General features: G+C 53.2%; 1 protein-coding gene across 1 annotated transcript in view; it reads left to right on the forward strand.

Moving 5' to 3' along the window:
- The window catches only part of birc6 (baculoviral IAP repeat containing 6), a 133,345-nt gene that overhangs the window by 37,730 nt on the left and 74,104 nt on the right, over positions 1–21,511 (forward strand). Inside the window, exons 29-54 of the mRNA XM_064318120.1 lie at positions 265–366; positions 612–655; positions 899–1,245; positions 2,756–2,975; positions 3,202–3,344; positions 3,432–3,569; positions 4,149–4,276; positions 4,621–4,752; positions 5,301–5,516; positions 5,956–6,139; positions 6,628–6,789; positions 7,401–7,534; positions 8,001–8,154; positions 9,199–9,314; positions 10,021–10,176; positions 10,810–10,936; positions 11,963–12,073; positions 13,584–13,717; positions 14,096–14,223; positions 14,458–15,026; positions 15,496–15,671; positions 16,304–16,400; positions 17,257–17,451; positions 17,888–18,088; positions 19,647–19,926; positions 20,613–20,869. Of these exons, the coding sequence (XP_064174190.1) occupies positions 265–366; positions 612–655; positions 899–1,245; positions 2,756–2,975; positions 3,202–3,344; positions 3,432–3,569; positions 4,149–4,276; positions 4,621–4,752; positions 5,301–5,516; positions 5,956–6,139; positions 6,628–6,789; positions 7,401–7,534; positions 8,001–8,154; positions 9,199–9,314; positions 10,021–10,176; positions 10,810–10,936; positions 11,963–12,073; positions 13,584–13,717; positions 14,096–14,223; positions 14,458–15,026; positions 15,496–15,671; positions 16,304–16,400; positions 17,257–17,451; positions 17,888–18,088; positions 19,647–19,926; positions 20,613–20,869 (4,651 nt within the window). The remainder of the gene's footprint in view (positions 1–264; positions 367–611; positions 656–898; positions 1,246–2,755; positions 2,976–3,201; positions 3,345–3,431; positions 3,570–4,148; positions 4,277–4,620; positions 4,753–5,300; positions 5,517–5,955; positions 6,140–6,627; positions 6,790–7,400; positions 7,535–8,000; positions 8,155–9,198; positions 9,315–10,020; positions 10,177–10,809; positions 10,937–11,962; positions 12,074–13,583; positions 13,718–14,095; positions 14,224–14,457; positions 15,027–15,495; positions 15,672–16,303; positions 16,401–17,256; positions 17,452–17,887; positions 18,089–19,646; positions 19,927–20,612; positions 20,870–21,511) is intronic.

A 21,511-nucleotide genomic window follows, 5' to 3' on the forward strand; every position in this document is an offset into this window, starting at 1 on the left:
GTTGCTGTCGAGAATGTTGTCAACACTAGATAAAAGATAAAAGTTTAAAAAGATAAGAACATTGTATTGACATTCAAATTGCCCTACCGAGAGAGGACAGGTACCTGCACATATGTAAATGATTGACTTTGAAATGTAAAACACAACAAAGATAAGCATGGAGGCTGTGGAGCTTGAGTACTGGTGGAAGTGAGACGGGAGCACTTCCTGCCGATGTCATCGAGCGTTCGAGCGTTTCCTGGGCCTGACTTCCTGTCCCCTCAGATCACTGTGATTGGGCGGTACGGCAGCACGAACGCGCGGGCCAAGATCCCGCTGGGCTTCTACTACGGCCACACCTACATCCTGCCGTGGGAGAGCCCGATGGCTCAGACTGGGCCACCGACTGACCACACCTGCAGAGGGCGAGGAGCTGTGCATGGGGGGGTCCAGCCCGAGCCGTGGACCACAGCACCTGGCCATGATGGTGGCCCTGCATGGAGGTACATGCCCAGTGACAGGTAACGGGGGGGGGTGAGGTCACATGAGCCAACTGGATCAGTTAGGGGGGAGGGGCTCCTGAGCCATCCAGTGGGGGTAGTATGTGGGGGTGGTGAGGGTCACATGACGAGCACCTGGCCATGATGGTTGGCCTGCAGGAGGACATCCAGTGCAGGTAACGGGGGGAAGGGAGAGGGTCACATGAGCCAATGGTACAGTCCGGGGATGGGCCGAACATCCAGGTGGAGGTGGGGAGGTGGAGGTGGGGGGTGAGAGTCACATGACCAGCACTGGATTTGTGAGCACTAACCTCCATAAAAACCAAAGTTACAGTGAGACACGGAAAAGGCAGGAAGTTCATCTTGCCCCCCCCCCCTTTCCCCTCGCCCCCGTTCCCCTCCCCCTCCTCCCCATGCAGGTACAACCTGGCATGCCACCGGCTGGAGACCCTGCTGCAGAACATCGACCTGCCGCCGCTCAACAGCGCCAACAACGCGCAGTACTTCCTGCGCAAGCCGGACAAGGCGGTGGAGGAGGACACGCGCGTGTTCTCGGCCTACCAGGACTGCATCCAGCTGCAGCTGCAGCTCAACCTGGCGCACCACGCCGTGCAGCGGCTGCGCGTCTCCCTGGGCGCCAGCCGCAAGCAGCTGCCCGACGCCTACGACCCCCGGGAGCTGATCCAGAACTCGTCCACCGAGCAGCTGCGCACCATCATACGCTACCTGCTGGACACGCTGCTCAGCCTGCTGCACTCCTCCAACGGTGAGGGGGGGGGGGAGCGGCGCGTCTGGGCGTGGCTTGCCTGTCTGTGTGTGGCTAGCCTTCCTGGGTATGGCTCGCTTATCTGTGGGTGGCTAGCCTGTCTGTGTGTGGCTAGCTTGCTAGCATGTGGGTCCCTGTGGCGTGCGCTCACTGCCTGGCATAGGCTGTGATCTCTGGATGTGGCTTGCCTTACCTGGATTGGATACGCTGTGTGTGCTACTTGTGCTGGGCCTGGCTAGCCGTCTGGTGTGGCTGCCTGTCTAGTGCTGGACTTTGGGCCCAGCCTGCTGTGTGGCTAGCCTGTCTGTGTGTGGCTAGCTTGTCTGGGCCTAGCTAGCCTGTCTGTGTGGCTAGCTTGTGTGTGTAGCTTGTCTGGGCGTGACTAGCCTTCCTGGGAATGGCTAGCCTGTCTGGGTGGTGCTAGCCTGTCTGTGTGTGGCTAGCCTGCCTGTGTGTGGCTAGCCTGTCTGTGTGTGGCTAGCTTGTCTGGGCCTGGCTAGCCTGTCTGTGTGTGGCTAGCTTGTCCGGGCGTGGCTAACCTGTCTGTGCGTGGCTAGCCTGCCTGAACATGGCTAGCTTTTCTGGATGTGGCTAGCCTGCCTGTGCCTGGCTAGCCTGTCTGTGTGTGGCTAGCCTGCCTGTGTATTCCTCTTGTCTTTTGCTTGCTTCTTCTCTGTCAGTTCAAACCCCTCGTCTCTGAGCTCTCTGAGTTGTGTCCCTTCTCCAAATGGAGTGGGATTATTGCAACTTGTTTGCATACAGAGCTGTAGAAAACTATTTGCATATTAAATGCGTTCATTTTTCTCATGTCCTCCAAACTGCTTATTCAGATGTGGGTACTGGGCGAGCTGCCATAACTGCAGGAAAGCCTGTTTGGTGAAGCGGTACCTCAGACCACCTGTTTTTACATGCTTCCATTCAGCCACTCGATGCTCTGAAAGGAAACGTATATTTAAAGACATAATTAGCATTTCTTTTTGGTGGAATGTGCCAAATTGACCCAAATCAGTTAAGTGCTTTCCAGGCCTCCAAGTGATGCCAGAACTCTCCAGGATTTTATGAGTAAGACACTGCTCTGGTCAGAGGATGCCAGTGCTTAATGTCTACAAAATTCTCTCTGATGCTTCGAGATTCTCATTGTACTGAAATCGCAGGTTGTATTTCTGTAATTACGGTTTGGGAGGGAGGGGTGGGGTGGGATTTTGGGTTCTGGAAAGGGCTGTATGTGTGCATCACACTGGTGCACTGTGTGAGGAAAATACCCTGGTGCTTTGTGAAATGATTCAGCCCCCCCCTCTCCCCGAACCGCAAATCGGACCCACAAAATGGCCGCAGTTAAATTGAAGGCCCAGAGCTCCGTGTTGCCTTTGTGTGTGTGTGAAGTGCATTCTCCCGCTGAGATGGGTGGTTTTACCAGCATCTTTCACACACTTTTCAGGTTGAGTGCTGTCAGCGTTGTGGTGTAACCCTAACCCTAACCCCCGTCCCGTCCCGTCCCGTCCCACCGCAGGCCACTCGGTGCCCTCGGTGCTGCAGAGCACGTTCCACGCCCAGGCCTGCGAGGAGCTCTTCAAGCACCTGTGCATCAGCGGCACGCCCAAGATCCGGCTCCACGCCGGGCTGCTCCTGGTGCAGCTGTGCGGCGGGGAGCGCTGGTGGGGCCAGTTCCTGTCCAACGTCCTGCAGGAGCTGTACAACTCCGAGCAGCTGCTCGTCTTCCCCCAGGACAGGTACGGGACCCGGGCGCTCGCCGTGTTTGGGTTCGGGGGGAGAACGCTCGTTCCTCATGTGCCTGTTCCTCTTAGTTTTGACTTCTTGGGTCATTTATTTATTAAATGATTATTATTTTTTTGTGAAGCGTCCTGGGATGTACGCATGAAGAGCGCTACATAAGAGCTTATTGTATTGTATTCTTCGCCGCCGCCGCCATCGTTACTGACGCTGTGCCTGTCGCAGGGTCTTCATGCTCCTGTCCTGCATCGGCCAAAGATCCCTGAGCAACAGCGGCGTGCTGGAGGGCCTGCTCAACCTGCTGGACAGCCTGCTGTCGCCCCTCCAGCAGCCCGCCGCGGCCGCCGCCGCCCAGTGGCGCACCGAAGGTGGGGGCTTCAGAGGGCCGGCGGCGGGGGCCGGCGCGGGCGCGGGCGTGGCCGGGGAGTCAGCGGGCGTGTCTGTGTGTGCGGCAGGTGTGCTGGACATCCCCATGATCAGCTGGGTGGTGATGCTGGTGTCCCGGCTGCTGGACTACGTGGCCAGCGTCGAGGACGAGGCCGCCGCCGCCAAGAAGCACCTGGGCGGCAAAGAACGCGACCGCGTCATCACAGGTGCGCACCCTCGCCCTCGAATTCCCGCCCTCTAATTCCAACTCGAACTCGAACTCGAACTCGAACTCGAACTCGAACTCGAACTCGAACTCGAACTCGAACTCGAACTCGAACTCGAACTCGAACTCGAACTCGAACTCGAACTCGAACTCGAACTCGAACTCGAACTCGAACTCGAACTCGAACTCGAACTCTGGTTTAAAGCACAGATTCAAACTCAAGTTAAATTCACCCAAACTCAGCTGGTATTAATGTTTATAATATTAATATATTGAGGTCTACTGTTCCATGATAAATTCCCATAGTGGGTGAAAGGGTGCTGTCTTATGAAAATGCGTATGATTTAGCAGGATTAATACTGGTGCTGTTGGCGTTTGACGCACTTCAGTTTGTATCGTTCTCGTCAGAGCGTAAATGGTGAAAGTGATAGCGTGGCTCATGTAGCCGCCCTCTGCGCAGGAGGCTTTGCCTGTCCGTGTCTTTGCTTTGCGTCATGGTGACCTTGGTGAAATTGATCTGCGCTCACCTCTGCTTGTGAGGCCTCACCCTCTCGTTCTGCTCTCTTTCTCCGTTAAAAAGGGAATCAGTGGAGCTTTATAAACAACAGCCTTCAGTCCCAGAACCTGAACAGATCGACCAAAGGCAACAGCAGCCTGGACCGCTTGTACTCGAGGAAGATCCGCAAACAGCTGGTCCACCACAAGCAGGTAATGTGTCCGTTTCTCATGGCTGCGTGGCACACCGGCGCTCTCTGTGCTCTCATACCGGCTATCTGTGTTCGTTTTCATATCCTGTGCTGGCTTCGTCCTGAAAAATTCAAATGAACTTTCAGCTGCGCGCTGATGTTAATGTGAAATCGGCCCTTCCAGACGCAGAGCTACGGGGCCTTTTGGGGGAAAGGCGCGTGATTTACGCGTTTAATAAGGTCCCGTCGCAGACGTGAGCGGCTCCTGTTACCCTCCGCTAGCGTCAGAGTTTGCGGGGCGTCGTTAATATCAGGAAACCTGCCCCCCCCCCCGCCTGTGAATTTATAGCGCCCTTTTCATTACAGCAGTTAAATTTATTGAAAGCAAAACAGAAAGCTCTGGTGGAGCAAATCGAGAAGGAGAAGATCCAGAGCAACAAGGGCTCCTCTTACAAGCTGCTGGTGGAGCAGGCCAAGCTGAAGCAAGCCACGTCTAAGGTGAGCGCCGAGCTCCGCTTCGCTCCTTTCGCCCGTCCCGGTCGTGCAGACAGGGTTAAAAACACACATTTCAGAGCCAGGCCCACCGACGGCAGTCTGCTTCATCAGTCTTTCTCTTCGCCTCACCCCATTGTGATGTCCTTTATTTAACCAGCGGGTGGCCGTTGAAATTTTTAAAAATGCATTTCTGTTTGTGACTTGGAATATCAGAAAAGCAGAATGGAATTGTCTGTGATAGAACACAAAACAAAGCAGTGAGTGAGACCCAATGAGTGCATTAAACTGGGTGGTCTTTGTAAGCGCTAGTCCTGCCCACTGGCCAGATGTTGTCTTTAGAGTGGGGCCCTGACCTATTTGAGGCCCCCCTGTTTCTTTTGACTGGGGCCCTGAGTTCTTTGTGGCCCCCCTGTCTCTCTTTAGTGGGGCCCTGAGTTGTTTGTGGCCCCGCGCTGTCTCTGTTGACTGGGGCCCTGAGTTGTTTGTGGCCCCGCGCTGTCTCTGTTGAGTGGGGCCCTGAGCCGTTTGTGGTCCCCCCTCGTGTCGCGCAGCACTTTAAGGACCTGATCCGGCTGCGGCGGACGGCGGAGTGGCCGCGCTCCACGCTGGACACGGAGGCCACGGCGGCCAAGGAGGCGCCGGAGGTGGAGCCGCTGCCCTTCACGCTGTCGCACGAGCGCTGCATCTCCGTGGTGCAGAAGCTCGCCCTCTTCCTGCTCTCCATGGACTTCACCTGCCACGCCGACCTGCTGCTCTTCGTCTGCAAGGTCAGGGCGTCTCCGCGCCGACAGGGAAGGGGCGGGGCTGAGGGAGGGGCTTAGGGAGGGGCTGTGGGTGTTTCACCTCTCTGTGGTTGGGGGCCGTTGAAATTTCCCCACAGGTCAGAATTATGTTCATAAATATTTTTTCAGTCTAATAAGTATGAATCATACATTTAGAGAAACTGTCAACTTGTATTATTGCATGTGTGCGTGTATGTGTATTTCTAATGAACAGGATTGTATTTTTGTTATATCATTGCTCATCAGTATTGCTCAGTTACCTGTTCTGTGTAGTGCAAGTAAACTAGTTTGGTCCTAAGTTGCCCCTGAATTTCCATTGCCTATACCTAAATACAGATGGTGTGTGAATGCCCCTTTCCTGCGGTTTGTTGGTACACAGAGCATACGCTAATGCTGCTTTATCCTGTGTGATGTCATGGTGCAGGTTTTGGCCAGGATCGCCAATGCCACCAGACCCACAATCCACCTGTGCGAGGTGGTGAGCGAGCTGCAGCTGGAGAGGCTGCTGCTGTTGCTGGTGGGGACTGACTTCAACAGGGGGGACATCTCCTGGGGTGGGGCCTGGGCCCAATTCTCCCTCACCTGCATGGTGCAGGACATCCTGGCAGGTACGGCACGCCACCCCCCACCCCGTCCCAGAATCAGCTGGTCCTGTACACCACCGAGATGTTCTGTTTAATACTTCTCCTCTGCCAACACGACCAAATTGAAAACTTGACCCACATTAGTTAACTTTAATAATGTAAACAGATTATTTGAATTTGTGGGTTAAATATGACACAAATGGCTTCACGTAAGGTTATAAAAACCGTAGAAGATTGCACTAACCAGATATGGCTGTGGTACCATATGTGGTTCTGTTTGCAAGAATGGTACTCTGTTCAAAGCCGCACTCCATATATGGTCCTGTGTTCCATCACTCGAGGGAGGCGTGTTCTGCCTTTGATCTCGACCTGTGACATCATCAGGAAGCACGCTGTGATTTCAGTCCTTGACAGTGCAGATTCAGCCATGTAACCGCTGACCACGCTAAGCTGTTTCTACCTGCACTAAGACCCCCCCCGCCCCCGCCTCCCCGCCCTCTTCCCTCCCCCAGGTGAACTGCTGTCCCCGGTGTCGCTGGAGGGGATGGAGGAGGGCGCCGTTGGCGAGGAGGCGGGGGCGTCGGCCGGGGATTCGGACGACTCCCTCCCTCAGCCGACCCCCATCCCCCTGGTGGAGACCATGGACGAGGCGCTGGCCCCGGACATGATCTCAGGTACCCCCGGGACCTCCTCCGTTTTTCAAAGTGCGTGGGTAGGCCCTCTCTTGTCCCCTTTCCGACGCGGGCTCTTGTCCTTCTCTAGTCCCGCGAACCCGCGTCAGCCGCCCTCACCTGCGGCCTGACTGCATGCTCGTGTGCGCTCTGATCAGAGATGTGATGTGTAGTCCACTGATAGGACAATCCAACATCAAAAGACAGTGTGTTTTTGTGTGACTTGTTCTCTTTGCAATGTGTTCCTGTTTGTCTTGTGTGTGCTGAAAAGAGCTTTCTTGACCAGTATATTTTTTACTTTTTTTTACTTCTTGCATAATGCGTAATTCCTGTGCCATTTCTTGTGTTTAGCATGCGTTGTATATATCTATGTAAAATCTTAACACAGTATAATTAATTGTGTTTGGATGTTTTTGTTGATAGATTGCTCAAGTTGATGCAATGATAAGCAAGAAAAGGAGGCTAGTTAATGCGTAGTTAAGCCTCCTTTTCGGACACTGATAGAGATATTGTTCGGCCTTAAAATTGCCTAGTAACTTCCTAAAAGGCTTCTGTGAGTATGCTACTTTAGTGTGCTTGCTTGGCAATATTAAAGCTGTTTTCGTTACCCAAAGGTGCTCCACCTCTATCATCTTTGGAAAAAGATAAAGACATAGACTTTGACTTGCTACAAGACCTCATGGATGTTGATATTGATCCTTTAGATATTGATTTGGAAAAAGATCCCCTCGCCGCCAAAGTCTTTAAGGTAGGTTTTATACTTCAAGATTCCGTTTGATACTTTTTCATCTCCCAAGACTGTGTAGCTGTGTTCCTCATCTACTCATGTTTCCGTACTTTGCTGGGAAAAGATTTTATCATTTTTCTGTTGAAGCTAGGTCATTACATTGTGTTATTACATTGTGTACGATATTCGGTCTTGAAAGGCCATTTGTATTCCATTTTATTTCTTCAAAATTGGTTAAGATAAAAATGGATGGTGTCCAGTGGCTTTCTACATGCTCAACCATTCAGCAACTGTAGATTACATTAATATATCTTTCTGTTGAGTATATTAATATGGTATGAAACAGTGTTTTTGTAGCCACTGGCAAATGTCCTATGGAAATACTGTGGCATAGCATTGTACTTTTTGAATATGGATTTTGCAGGAGGAACAGCTGACCGTTGTGCTGCATGGTAATTTTTTCATTTTCTCCTCTTCTCTTCCACAGCCTATTAGCAGCACCTGGTATGATTACTGGGGCGCTGACTACGGCACGTATAGTTACAATCCTTACGTAGGGGGCGTGGGCATCCCCGCGTCCAAACCGCCAGTCGCCACCGAGAAGCCTGGGTCCCAGAGCCTCTCTGTGTCTGTGTCGCAAGGTAAGGCACTCGTGGAGTACGGGGATGTGTGGGGTCACGGGGATGTGTGGGGTCACAGGGATGTGTGGGGTCACAGAATGTGTGCGGTCACGGGGATGTGTGGGGTCACGGATGTGTGGGATCACAGGGATGTGTGGAGTCACAGGGATGTGTGGGGTCACGGGGATGTGTGGGGTCACGGGAATGTGTGGGGTCACGGATGTGTGCGGTCACGGGGATGTGTGGGGTCACAGGGATGTGTGGGGTCACGGATGTGTGGGGTCACGGGGATGTGTGGGGTCACGGGATGTGTGGGTCACGGGATGTGGGGGGTCACGGAATTGTTGTGGTCATTGGGATGTTGTGGCATGGTGATGTGGGTCACAGGGATGTGTGGTCACGGGGATTGTGGAGTCACGGGATGTGTGGAGTCCATGTGTGTGCGCACGGTATGTGTGGGGCACTAGGATGTGTGGTCGGATGTGGGGTCACGGAATGTGTGGAGTCATGGATGTGTGCGGTCACGGATGTGTGGGGTCACAGGGATGTGTGGGGTCGGGGATGTGTGGAGTCATGGATGTGTGCGGTCACGGATGTGTGGGGTCACAAGGATGTGTGGGGTCGGGGATGTGTGGGGTCACGGAATGTGTGGAGTCATGGATGTGTGCGGTCACGGATGTGTGGGGTCACGGGGATGTGTGGGGTCACGGGGATGTGTGGGGTCACGGATGTGTGCGGTCACGGGGATGTGTGGGGTCACAGATGTGTGTGGTCACAGAATGTGTGGAGTCATGGATGTGTGCAGGGTGTGAAGGACACCAATGAACTTGTTTTCTCATGTTGGTCGCTGGGTAGCCAGATAATGTTAGCTCTCAGTTTTTAGGGACTGGTGATTGCCATTTTTCGGTTTTCTCATTCTGATGTCTGTTCTAGTTGCCTGAAGAAGCTTGGCCAACAGGATGTAAACATGCTTACAGTGATGGTTCTCACACTCTGCTTAAATCATGATTGTGGTCTATGAGGTCATGTCTTCATATCCTTCTCTCTAACCCCCCCCCCCCACAGCGCTGGACGCCCGTCTGGAGGTGGGCCTGGAGCAGCAGGCTGAGCTCATGCTGAAGATGATGGCCACACTGGAGGCCGACTCCATCCTGCAAGCGCTGACCTCCACCTCCCCCACAGGTACACACGCACCTCCACCTCCCACAGGTACACACATACAACACACACCTCCACCTCTCCCACAGGTACACACACACCTCCACCTGCCCCACAGGTACACACATACACCTCCACCTCCACCTCCCCCACAGGTACACACACACCTCCACCTGCCCCACAGGTACACACACACCTCCATCTCTCCCACAGGTACACACACACCTCCACCTCCCCACGGTACACAGCACCTCCACCTCCCCCACAGGTACAATACCCTCCACCTCCCACAGGTCCCACACCCTCCACCTGCCCCACAGGTACACACATACACCTCCACCTCCACCTCCCCCACAGGTACTCACATATACCTCCACCCGCCCCACAGGTACACATACACCTCCACCTGCCCCACAGGTACACACACACCTTCACCTCCCCCACAGGTACACACATACACCTCCACCTCTCCCACAGGTACACACATACACCTCCACCTGCCCCACAGGTACACACACACACACCTCCACTCTCATCTAGGTCACATATTCCCGCCTAAAGTTTGGGAAGCTGTCAACCCATCCTCCACTTCATAGCAGGGATTTACCACGGTACATGTGTGTGGAATCACACTCAGTAAGCCTGACATGAACGGACAACCTGTTTGCTGTATGCGTCTGGCTTCCTGTTCTGAGATATGGTGTCCTGTGCTCTCCCCCCCCCCCCCCGGTGTCTCAGTCTGCCAACGGCACGGACGACTCCCTGCTGCGGGGGCTCCACGGCTCCCCCCCGGGCAGTGGGCTGATGGTACAGTCCTCCTCCATCCCCATGCTGAGTGCCTGCTTTAACAAGCTCTTTTCCATGCTCCAGGTGCACCACGTGCAGGTGAGTCCCTGTTCGTGCTCCAGGCTGTCTCACGGCCTGGGGAACCTCACAACCCCATTACCCAGGATGCCCAAAACCACTATTTGTTTTCCATGTAGGACAGAGCTGTGGGAAATAATCATGTGTAGTTAAAATGATTCTCATTTTTGTACAAGAACTGTTTGTGGGTTATAGCTGAGTGTGCTATTCAAATTAAGAAATTATTTTTGTATGTAAGGTCTGTCCATCCGTCTGTCTGACTCTCTCTGTCTGACTCTCTCTGTCTGTCTGTCTGACTTTGTCTGTCTGTCTCTCTGACTCTGTGTCTGTCTGACTCTCTCTCTGCCTGTCTGTCTGACTCCCTGTCTGTCTGTCTGTCTGTCTGACTCTGTCTGTCTGACTCTGACTCCCTGTCTGTCTGTCTGTCTGACTCCCTGTCTGACTCTGTGTCTGTCTGTCTGTCTCTCTGACTCTGTGTCTGTCTGTCTGTCTCTCTGACTCTGTATCTGTCTGTCTCTCTGACTCCCTGTGTGTTCTCTCTGACTCTGTGTCTGTCTGTCTCTCTGACTCCCTGTGTGTTCTCTCTGACTCAGTGTCTGTCTGTCTCTCTGACTCTGTGTCTGTCTGACTCTGACTCCGTGTGTGTTCCCTCAGCTGGAGTCCCTGCTGCAGCTCTGGCTCACGCTGAGTCTCAACTCGTGCTCTGGGGGCAGCGAGGAGAGCAGCTCCGACGTCTTCTTATTCAACGCCAGCCGAGTACCCACAATCCCCCTCAACCAAGGTCAGAGCCCCCGCCCACCCGCCTGCGCTCCTCCCAGCATGCATCTCTCTCTCTCTCTCTCTCTCAGCAGGGGCACGTCTCTGCCTGGCTGTGTTCTCTGTGTGTGTCACTATCAATCTGGGTCTCCTTCACTTTGTCCCAGCAGCAGTCCAGTCCACTGGGTCTTACACCCAAAACCACAGCTTGGGCTTCTGTGTCTGACACAAAAGCACTTGTGCCTGAGACCAGAATGTGTGATAAATAAAGACTGTGGCTCTTCAGAGGACAACACCAACAAGAAATAGACACATAGACCTTAAGTTGATAGCTTTTGGCCCAAGACTTGAGCCCCAGACTATTGTGTGTGATCGTGGACTCTGATTGGCTGGGTCCGCAGTTGCACATGACCTGAGGGTTGCGGTAATGACCCGGCTGTTGGAGCGTTCAGCCATTCCTATGAAGTGTTCGTTGTCTCCTGGCGTCAGCTGATGTACGCGCTCTGTGTCACGCGCCCGGCGAGGTCGAGCCGCCTGATCCCGGCGATGGACTGGCCTCCGTGCTTCAACCGCCCCGATCACCACACGTCCGTCACATTCCGTTTCCGTGGCGATTTCTCTCTAATTTAAAACGCGTAGCGGTCACTCTGAACCAGCGGTCCCTTCTGGCCCGCTCATGATTTTTTTTCAGGAATGACATGGTTTTTTTTTTTTTTTTTTTTTAAAGAAATGCCTAAAAAGAAAGGATGCTTCCAATGCCAGCTCCAACTCATGACAGCTCTACACGGAGACTGAGCCAACAGCTCGGCCTAATTCTGTTTATCGCAAATTAAGATCTCTTTTTTCGCCCATTCACCCTTACATCACTAAACAAGTTTCACTCCTTTTGACAGCGCTACACTTGACGGTTTCTCAGTGAGTGTTTTACAGCCTCAGGTTGCTGCTGTCTATATGCCGCTCCTGATTGGCAACTCAGCCCTTCCGTGTCACTTCCTGTGTTTCCCGATTAACACGCAGCCCTTCCGTGTCACTTCCTGTGTTTCCCGCGCAGCCTCCATCAGCAGCTTCCTGACGGTGCTGGCCTGGTACCCCAACACCTCGCTGCGCACCTGGTGCCTGGTGCTGCACAGCCTGACGCTCATGACCAACATGCAGCACAGCCGTGAGTGACCCCGCAACCCCCCCGCCCCCCCTTTGAATACACGCCTCATCTACGACAACGGCTATGTGGTTAGCCTCATCCACGCGCTACGCGAAACCTTGCGTGCCTGCGTGTGCGTACATGTGTGTTTGTGTGTGTGTGCGCGCGTGCATGCGTACATACGTGCGTGTGTCCCTGAGTAACTGTTACAGGACGCTTGTGTTTAACTCAATCAATCAATCAATCAGATTTTATTTATATAGCGTATTTTACAACAGTTGTCACAATACGCTTTACAGACAACCCTAGCCTAAACCCCCACAGGAGCAAGCCTAAGGCAACAGTGGCAAGGAAAAACTGTCTGATGAATCGGTTCTTCAGTCCATGTGAACACTAATGTGCGCAGACATAGACACTGAGTTCTTACCTGGTCTGAGGCGTCTGTTCCATATGCATGTGTAAGTGTGTAATGGTGTAGCCGTTGAGAGTGAGTTCGTACCTGGTCTGACTTTTCAGTTCCATACGTATGTGTGACGGTGTACTGGCGAAGCCGTCGCATGCAGTATAGTAACAGTGTGTGTGTGTGTGTGTGTGTGTGTGTGTGTTCCCAGGCTGTACAGTAACAGTGTGTGTGTGTGTTCCCAGGCTGTACAGTAACAGTGTGTGTGTGTGTGTGTGTGTGTTCCCAGGCTGTACAGTAACAGTGTGTGTGTGTGTGTGTGTGTGTGTTCCCAGGCTGTACAGTAACAGTGTGTGTGTGTGTGTGTGTTCTCAGGCTGTACAGTAACAGTGTGTGTGTGTGTGTGTTCTCAGGCTGTACAGTAACAGGTTGTGTGTGTGTGTGTGTGTGTTCTCAGGCTGTACAGTTACAGTGTGTGTGTGTGTGTGTATGTGTGTGTGTGTATTCTCAGGCTGTACAGTAACAGTGTGTGTGTGTGTGTTCCCAGGCTGTACAGTAACAGTGTGTGTGTGTGTGTGTTCTCAGGCTGTACAGTAACAGTGTGTGTGTGTGTATGTGTTCTCAGGCTGTACAGTAACAGTGTGTGTGTGTGTGTGTGTGTGTGTGTGTGTGTGTGTGTGTGTTCTCAGGCTGTACAGTAACAGTGTGTGTGTGTGTGTGTGTTCCCAGGCTGTACAGTAACAGTGTGTGTGTGTGTGTGTGTGTGTGTGTGTGTTCTCAGGCTGTACAGTAACAGTGTGTGTGTGTGTGTGTGTGTATTCCCAGGCTGTACAGTAACAGTGTGTGTGTATGTGTGTGTGTTCTCAGGCTGTACAGTAACAGTGTGTGTGTGTGTGTGTGTGTGTGTGTGTGTGTGTGTGTGTGTGTGTGTGTTCTCAGGCTGTACAGTAACAGTGTGTGTGTGTGTGTGTGTGTGTGTGTGTGTGTGTGTGTGTTCCCAGGCTGTACAGTAACTGTGTGTGTGTGTGTGTATGTGTGTGTTCTCAGGCTGTACAGTAACAGTGTGTGTGTGTGTGTGTGTGTGTTCTCAGGCTGTACAGTAACAGTGTGCGTGTGTGTATGTGTTCCCAGCCGGCTCCAGTAACGGGATGGGGGCCCCGGAGAGCACGGCCCAGCAGATGGTCTCGGACCCCACGCTCGTGCACGTCCTCGTGCGCTTCCTGTCCGGAGGCAACCCCCACGGCACCAGCCAGCACAGCTCTCAGGTCCGCCTCCACCCCCTCTGTGACCCCGCCCCCCCTTCCCGACTCCGCCCTACTGCAAGGCCTCACATAAACCGCTGTTCCTATTGGACCAGGACCAGGCAGAGTCCACACTCACTGCATCGTCTTTTTCAGATGTGAATTGGATGCACAGACTGATTTCACTGTAGTCTGCTTTGTGTCTGAGCCTTTCTTAGTTTTGATCCTTTTGAATTCAGTGGACTTGTGTTCATTAAGTATATGTTCTTTCCTATAGGCTGTTGTCAGACTGGAGGAGTTTACCCACTGAATGTTTTATGTGTGTGTGATGTTATAATAGATGACCATTGGAGCTTGGCTTGGTAGCGAGTGGATCGTAATGTTCATCTCTCGTTACCACAGGTTGGGCCCACAGCAACACAAGCTATGCAAGAGTTTCTCACCAGACTTCAAGTGCACCTTTCCTCAACCTGCCCCCAGATGTTCAGTGAATTCCTGCTCAAACTCATGCACATATTATCAACCGAAAGGTATTTCCACTCTGTCTCTAATCTGCTGAACTCATTATGTATACGTATTTATGTATTTATGCCTTTAAGGCTGTAGCTTCACCCTCTATGGATTGCACTTATTTCTTTCTTTACATTCCTTCAGAAGTGCTTTAAAATGCGTCCTCATATAGAAATGTAGTTATTGTCTCATGCTTTTAGGCCCCAGAATCTTCTAACAGTGTGTGACCCTGCTGTTCCTCTGCCCTCCTGCAGGGGGCCGTTCCAGTCGGGCCAAGGCCCGCTGGACGCGCAGGTGAAGCTGCTGGAGTTCACGCTGGAGCAGAACTTCGAGGCGGTGTCGGTGAGCACCATCGCGGCGGTCATCGAGTCCATCACCTTCCTGGTGCACCACTACATCACGTGCGCGGACAAGGTGGTGTCGCGCAGCGGCTCCGACAGCTCGGTGGGCGCCCGCGCCTGCTTCGGCGGCCTGTTCGCCAACATCATCCGGCCCGGCGACGCCAAGGCGGCGTTCGGCGAGATGACGCGCGACCAGCTGATGTTCGACCTGCTGAAGCTGGTCAACGCGCTGGTGCAGCTGCCGCTGTCGGCCGACCGCGAGCACAGCGGGCGCCTGCCCGCCGCCGGCAGCGCCGCCTCCGACAGCGTCTCCGACGAGGAGAAGGTCTGCGGCAGCAAGGAGGGCCCCGCCGGGGCCGCCGCCGCCCACCAGGGCCCTGCCGCCGGCGTGGCCGACCTGGTGCTGGCCAACCAGCAGATCATGAGCCAGATCCTGTCCGCCCTGGGCCAGTGCAACAGCAGCGCCATGGCCATGATCATAGGTGTGTGTGAGTGCTGCCTTTCTGTTCTTTCTGACATTTTATGATATCAGCAGTTGGCAAAATACATGCATATGTATGTATACAGTTAAATGCCAAAGGGTTGGGACAGTAGCACTATTTTGGCTGTTTTGGTTCTGTGCTCCAGCACACTGGATTTGAACTATAATGAATAAATGAATGAATGAATATAGTTTATGAACTATAAATACACGGTTATAGACTGTCAGCTTTAATTTGAGGTTATTTGCATCCATATTGGGTGATCTGTGTAGGAATGGTTTAGAGAAATGGTAAAAAGCCATACTACTTTATCATTCAAGTGCACCGCCTAAGTTAATAATGTCCCATAATGCGCTGGTTCAAAAGGGCATTTTTGTGAGTTTATGTAAGTGGCCCCAGTTGTCTGGTGCCCGTACCCTTGCCCTGTGACAGAGCTTCCGGCTCCTTCTCTGCCCCTCGCGGCTCGCAGGTGCCAGCGGCCTCCACCTGACCAAGCACGAGAACTTCCACGGCGGGCTGGACGCCATCTCCGTGGGCGACGGGCTCTTCACCATCCTCACCACGCTGAGCAAGAGGGCCACGTCGGTGCAGGTCATGCTGCAGCCCATCCTCACCTACATGGCCTGCGGGTACATGGGCCGGCAGGTGGGTCTCGCCCGCACCCCTCCACTCTGCCCGCCGCCCACCCACTGACACCTCCACTCTCCACTTCACGACTCCATTCCACGCACACTCACTCCCGCCGCACCTCACTCTCCAGCAGCTACTCCACCATCTCCACACTGCACACCTCACTTCCACCGCACACCTCCACTCTCCCCACCGCACACCTCCACTCTCCCCGCCGCACGCCTCCACTCTCCCCACCGCACACCACGGACATCATTATACGTTTCACATACAGTCACTGCTGTAGCAGGTACTGCAACGCCGTTATTAGAAAACTCAGTACTTCTCTTGCAAGAAAAGTTACTGTGTGTGAGTTGGATTGTGTGTGTGTGTTTGTGTGTGTGTGTGTGTGTGTGGAATGAAACTAATTCTGCATTTCACAATGACAGTGCCTCCCCCACCCTGCAACCATAACAAGACAAGAAGTCTCTGCTACATCGATCGATGGAAATTGAATTGTTATTAATGTGGAGCTCTCTCTGGCTCTCTTTCTCTCCCTCTCTCTTTCACTCTCCCTCCATTTCTCTCTCTCTATCTCTGTGTCTCTACCTCTCTCCCTCTCTCTCGCTCTCTCTCTCCCTCTCCCCCCCTCTCTCCCTCCCTCCCAGGGCTCTCTGTCCACCTGCCAGCTGTCTGAGCCTCTGCTCTGGTTCATCCTGAGGGTGCTGGACACCAGCGAGGCTCTCAAGGCCTTCCATGACATGGGTGAGCGGCTGCCTCCTTACCCATGAGCCCCCTGAGCCCCAGGCCAGGCTGGCCGGGGTGGAGACGGCCTCCGTCTGCTCTGCGTCAGAGTAAAGGCAGTTCTGCTCTGGGGATGCTGGGGTCTGTGCTCTGGTTGGTGAGCTTGGATGTGCTTACTCAGAGAGGAAATCAAAAACAGGTTTTCTGATCGTCTGAGGGAGTGTTTCCTGTGTTCTTGAGTGATTAATCTGTGTTGTCTGTGTTGTGTGCTGTTTGTATGCTGTGTGTGTCTGTGTCTGTGTGCGTGTATGTCCTTCCGTGTGTGTGCGTGTGTCTGTGTGCGCTTGTGTGTGTGTGTGTGTGTGTGTATGTGTGTGTATTGTGCGTGTCCCTCTGTGTGTGTGCGTGTGTGTGTGTGTGTGTGTGTGTGTGTATGTGTGTGTGTGTGTGTGTGTGTGTGTTGTGTGTGTGTGTGTCTGTTGTGTGTGTGTGTGTGTATTGTGTGTGTATGTGTGTGTTTGTGCGTGTCCCTCTGTGTGTGTGTGTGTGTGTGTTGTGGTGTGTGTGTGTGTGTGTGTATTGTGTGTGTGTGTGTGTCTCTGTGTGTGTGTGTGTGTGTATGTGTGTGTATATGTACTGTGCGTGTCTCTGTGTGTGTGCGTGTGTGTGTGTGTGTGTGTGTGTGTGTGTGTGTGTATATGTACTGTGCGTGTCTCTGTGCGTGTGCGTGTATTGTGCGTGCGTGCGTGTGTCTGTGTGTGTGTGTGTGTATGTATTGTGTGCGTGTGTGTCTGTGTGTGTGTGTGTGTATGTATTGTGTGCGTGTGTGTCTGTGTGTGTGTGTGTATATTGTGCGTGTCGCTCCTTGCCCTCTCAGGCGGGGTGCAGCTGATCTGTAATAACATGGTGACGAGCACGCGGGCCATCGTCAACACGGCGCGCAGCATGGTCTCCACCATCATGAAGTTCCTGGACTCGGGTCCGGGGAAGGCTGCGGACGGCAGCCTGAAGGCCCGCGTGCTGGCCTCCGAGCCCGACAACGCCGAGGGGCTGCACAACTTCGCCCCGCTCGGTACCGCCCCGCCCCGCCCCGCACGCACCGCACGCACCTCACCTCACTGAGTTACACTCCTGTTAAAGCACGCGGCACGCTGATTTAAAATGATCAATGAATCGTGAAAAATGAAGTTGTTTCTTTTCGCAGACCCCCATAAACTAGTCCTACTGAAAATACTTTTTTGAACTTCAGGCTTTTTGAACAGCTGGTATGAGATCAGTGCCACAGATTTAATTAATTTCCGTTATCGACATTATGAGCTGTTAATAGTTTTCGGAGTAGGGGAGCCATTTGCGATGAACTCTAATTCGTTTCCTGTAGTTGAAAATGACCCAGATCTGAGGCTCGGTGTATTGCTCTTTTGTGGTCTCCCGTGGGTTTGTTTTTTCCTCCTTATCGAATCACCGTTGCCATGACGGCGCTTATGCCGGTGCTTTCTGTCCCCTCCCAGGCACCATAACCTCCAGCAGCCCTACGGCCCAGCCGGCGGAGGTGCTGCTGCAGGCCACGCCCCCGCACCGCCGCGCCCGCTCCGCCGCCTGGTCCTACATCTTCCTGCCGGAGGAGGCGTGGTGCGACCTGACCATCCACCTGCCCGCCGCGGTCCTCCTGAAGGAGCTGCACATCCAGCCCCACCTGGCCTCGCTCGCCAGTGAGTCTCTCCGCCTGAGCGTCCCGCCCCAAACCCCGCCTCTAACCCCCCCTGCCCATAACCCTAACCCGCCCCTAACCCCGCCCCTAACCCTGCCCCTAACCCTGTGTTCATCCACCTGCCTGCAGCGGTCCTCCTGAAGGAGCTGCACATCCAGCCCCACCCGGCCTCGCTCGGCAGTGAGTCTCTCAGCCTGAGCGCCCCGCCCCTAACCCCGCCCTGAACCCCACCCCGCCCTCATTCAGGGGCCTGGCTGCAGGGTCAATATGGGGGGGGGGCGGTCGGGATCCGCAGACCCCGAGAACAGCGCTCCAGGGGGGGTCCAGGGGCATGCCCACCCTCTGGAACAGCAGTGAACAGCAGCGTGATTGTTTCTGACTACTCATCAGTGCATCCCAATCACAACATGAAATCCCAGCTTAATTACATGAAATTATTTCCACATCATAATGCTATATTATTGGGGGGGGGGGGGGGGTAATTGGGTAGCTGACCTGTTTTGTAATATTGGGGGTGTTGTAACCCCCCTCCCCCTTTCCCCCTGTGATCATTATATCTGCGGTTCCAGCAGTGCGACATGCCAGATTCGACTTCTGAACTCATTTTAATCTGCATCCCCACAAATGCTTCTGAGGTCTTCAGCTCTGCTAAGTTATTTATACGCACACACCTGATCTGCACCGGCTGCATTGTTATTTATGGAATATTGACACACATTCTCTTAATGTCTGTGGACAGCTTGAGCTGCACTCTGCAGAAGCAGTGGGTGTGAGTGGGCGGATTTTAAATAGCCTTCCTCTGTCCTGCATTGTTAAAAGCAGCCATCCTCCCTGTCCCGGGTGATTTTGATCACGTTAAATGCACACACGGTCGTTTTATACAGCTTAACATTAACTGAATAATTAAAGACCGAACGGATGTGACATATTTGTCTCCGTTCCTCCTGTTCTGGTCCCTTTGCACCGGGGGGGGGGGGCAGGGATGAGGGGGGTGGGGGTGGTGTGGTTGCAGCTCCTGGAGCACTGGTGTATATGTAGGTTTTTTCCACCCCAGCTAAATGAGCTAATTTGTCACCGGTTCACTTCTAACTCAGCTCGCTGTAAATAGTGTGTTTAGGTTCGCAGGAAACGTTCTCACCTGTCATCATGTGCTTATAAAAAAATATAGCTGAAATGTCAGATTGTGTGAATACTTGGGGCTGATTAAATAATTAGGAGCAGAAGTTGACATAAAATTCAGAAACCGAATTTGGCCCTCCCTGGATTAAATCCATTTGGGCTTCCCTTCGGATTCAAACCGGATTTCTTCTGCTCTGGTCCCTCTATACTCTACCATGCCACTGGCTCTGTTCGTATGTGCTCATGATGGAACGTACTGTTTGAGTGTGAATTGGTTTAAATGGACGTGTAAATGCACATTCTGTGTAAATCGGTTTAACTGGGTGTTTAAATGTGTGTAAATGCACATTCTGTGTAAATCGGTTTAAATGGACATGTAAATGCATGTAAATACAGTGTAAATCGGTTTAAATGTGAGCTGTCTTCCCCCCTCCCCCTAGCCTGCCCCTCCTCGGTTTCCGTGGAGATCAGCGCAGACGGGGTGAACATGCTGCCCCTCTCCACGCCGGTCCTCACCAGCGGCCTCACCTACATCAAGATCCAGCTGGTGAAGGCGGAGGTGGCGTCGGCCGTGTGCCTGAGGCTCCACCGGCCCCGCGACGCCAGCACCCTGGGCCTGTCCCAGATCAAGCTCCTGGGTCTCACCGCCTTCGGGAACACCTCCTCCGCCACCGTCAACAACCCCTTCCTGCCCTCCGAGGACCAGGTCTCCAAAACCAGGTCAGCTCCTCTCCCTCCCCCCTCCCCCACGGGCCTGTGGTGTGTGGGCCGGACTGTGAATGATGAGCGTTAGGACCACAGCTGGACTGGGTGACTGGGAATGATGAAGATTAGGATCCACAGCTGGACTGGGTGACTGTGAATGATGAGCGTTAGGACCACAGCTGGACTGGGTGACTGAATTATGACCGTTGGGACCACAGCTGGACTGGGTGACTGAATTATGACCGTTGGGACCACAGCTGGACTGGGTGACTGAATTATGACCGTTTGGACCACAGCTGGACTGGGTGACTGAATTATGAGCGTTTGGACCACAGCTGGACTGGGTGACTGACTGCCGTAGCTACAGACAAATCTTATTTCGGTCTGCCATTCACACGCGGTGTCTGAATTTGGCAGTGTGGCTGGAGTGTGTCTGGGACCTCCAGATCCTTGCGAAAAAGAAACCATCAAACACCAGGAAGCGTAATGTTCTGGTCTAAAAATATCACCGTTCCTAGTCTTTCATGTTTTCAGTTTTGCAGCGTCTGGAGATCTCTGACACTCTCCAGTGATTGGGGGGGGGAATCTTATCTCCCCCCCAGAACAAAGGTGTGGAAAGCCTGAAAGCCACAAAAAATTCAGCTCTCATTCAGCTGCCCTGCTCGTGACTGACACCCCCCCCCCTTTGCCCCCCCCCACAGCATCGGCTGGCTGCGGCTGCTGCACCACTGCCTGACGCACGTGAGCGACCTGGAGGCCATGATGGCGAGCGCGGCGGCGCCCACCGCCAACCTGCTGCAGACCTGCGCCGCCCTGCTCATGTCGCCCTACTGCGGCATGCACTCGCCCAACATCGAGGCCGTGCTGGTGAAGATCGGCCTGCAGTCCACCCGCATCGGCCTCAAGCTCATCGACATCCTGCTGCGCAACTGCGCCGCCTCCGGCACCGACCCCGCCAGTACGCGCCCGCCGCCGTCTCAGATTATACCGCCGCAGATTATACCACCGCAGATTATACCACTGGAGATTACACCACTGCAGTATTATACCACTGGAGATTATACCACCGCAGATTATACCACCGCAGATTATACCACTGGAGATTACAATACTGCAGATTATACCACTGCAGATTACACCACTGCAGATTACACCACTGCAGATTACACCACTGCGGATTATACCACTGGAGATTATAATACTGCAGATTATACTACTGCACATTATACCACTGGAGATTATACCATCTCAGATTATACCACTGCAGTATTATACCACTGGAGATTATACCGCTGCGGATTATACCACTGCAGTATTATACCACTGCAGATTACACTACTGCAGATTATACCACTGGAGATTACACTACTGCAGATTATACTGCTGGAGATTACACTACTGCAGTATTATACCACTGGAAATTATACCACTGCGGATTATACCACTGGAGGTTACACTACTGCAGTATTATACCACTGCAGATTATACTGCTGGAGATTACACGACTGCAGATTATACCACTGCAGATTATACTGCTGGAGATTACACTACTGCAGATTATACTGCCGGAGATTACACGACTGCAGATTATCACTTCAGT

The sequence above is a fragment of the Anguilla rostrata genome, chromosome 18, assembly GCF_018555375.3.
Source record: "Anguilla rostrata isolate EN2019 chromosome 18, ASM1855537v3, whole genome shotgun sequence".
Lineage (NCBI taxonomy): Eukaryota > Metazoa > Chordata > Actinopteri > Anguilliformes > Anguillidae > Anguilla > Anguilla rostrata.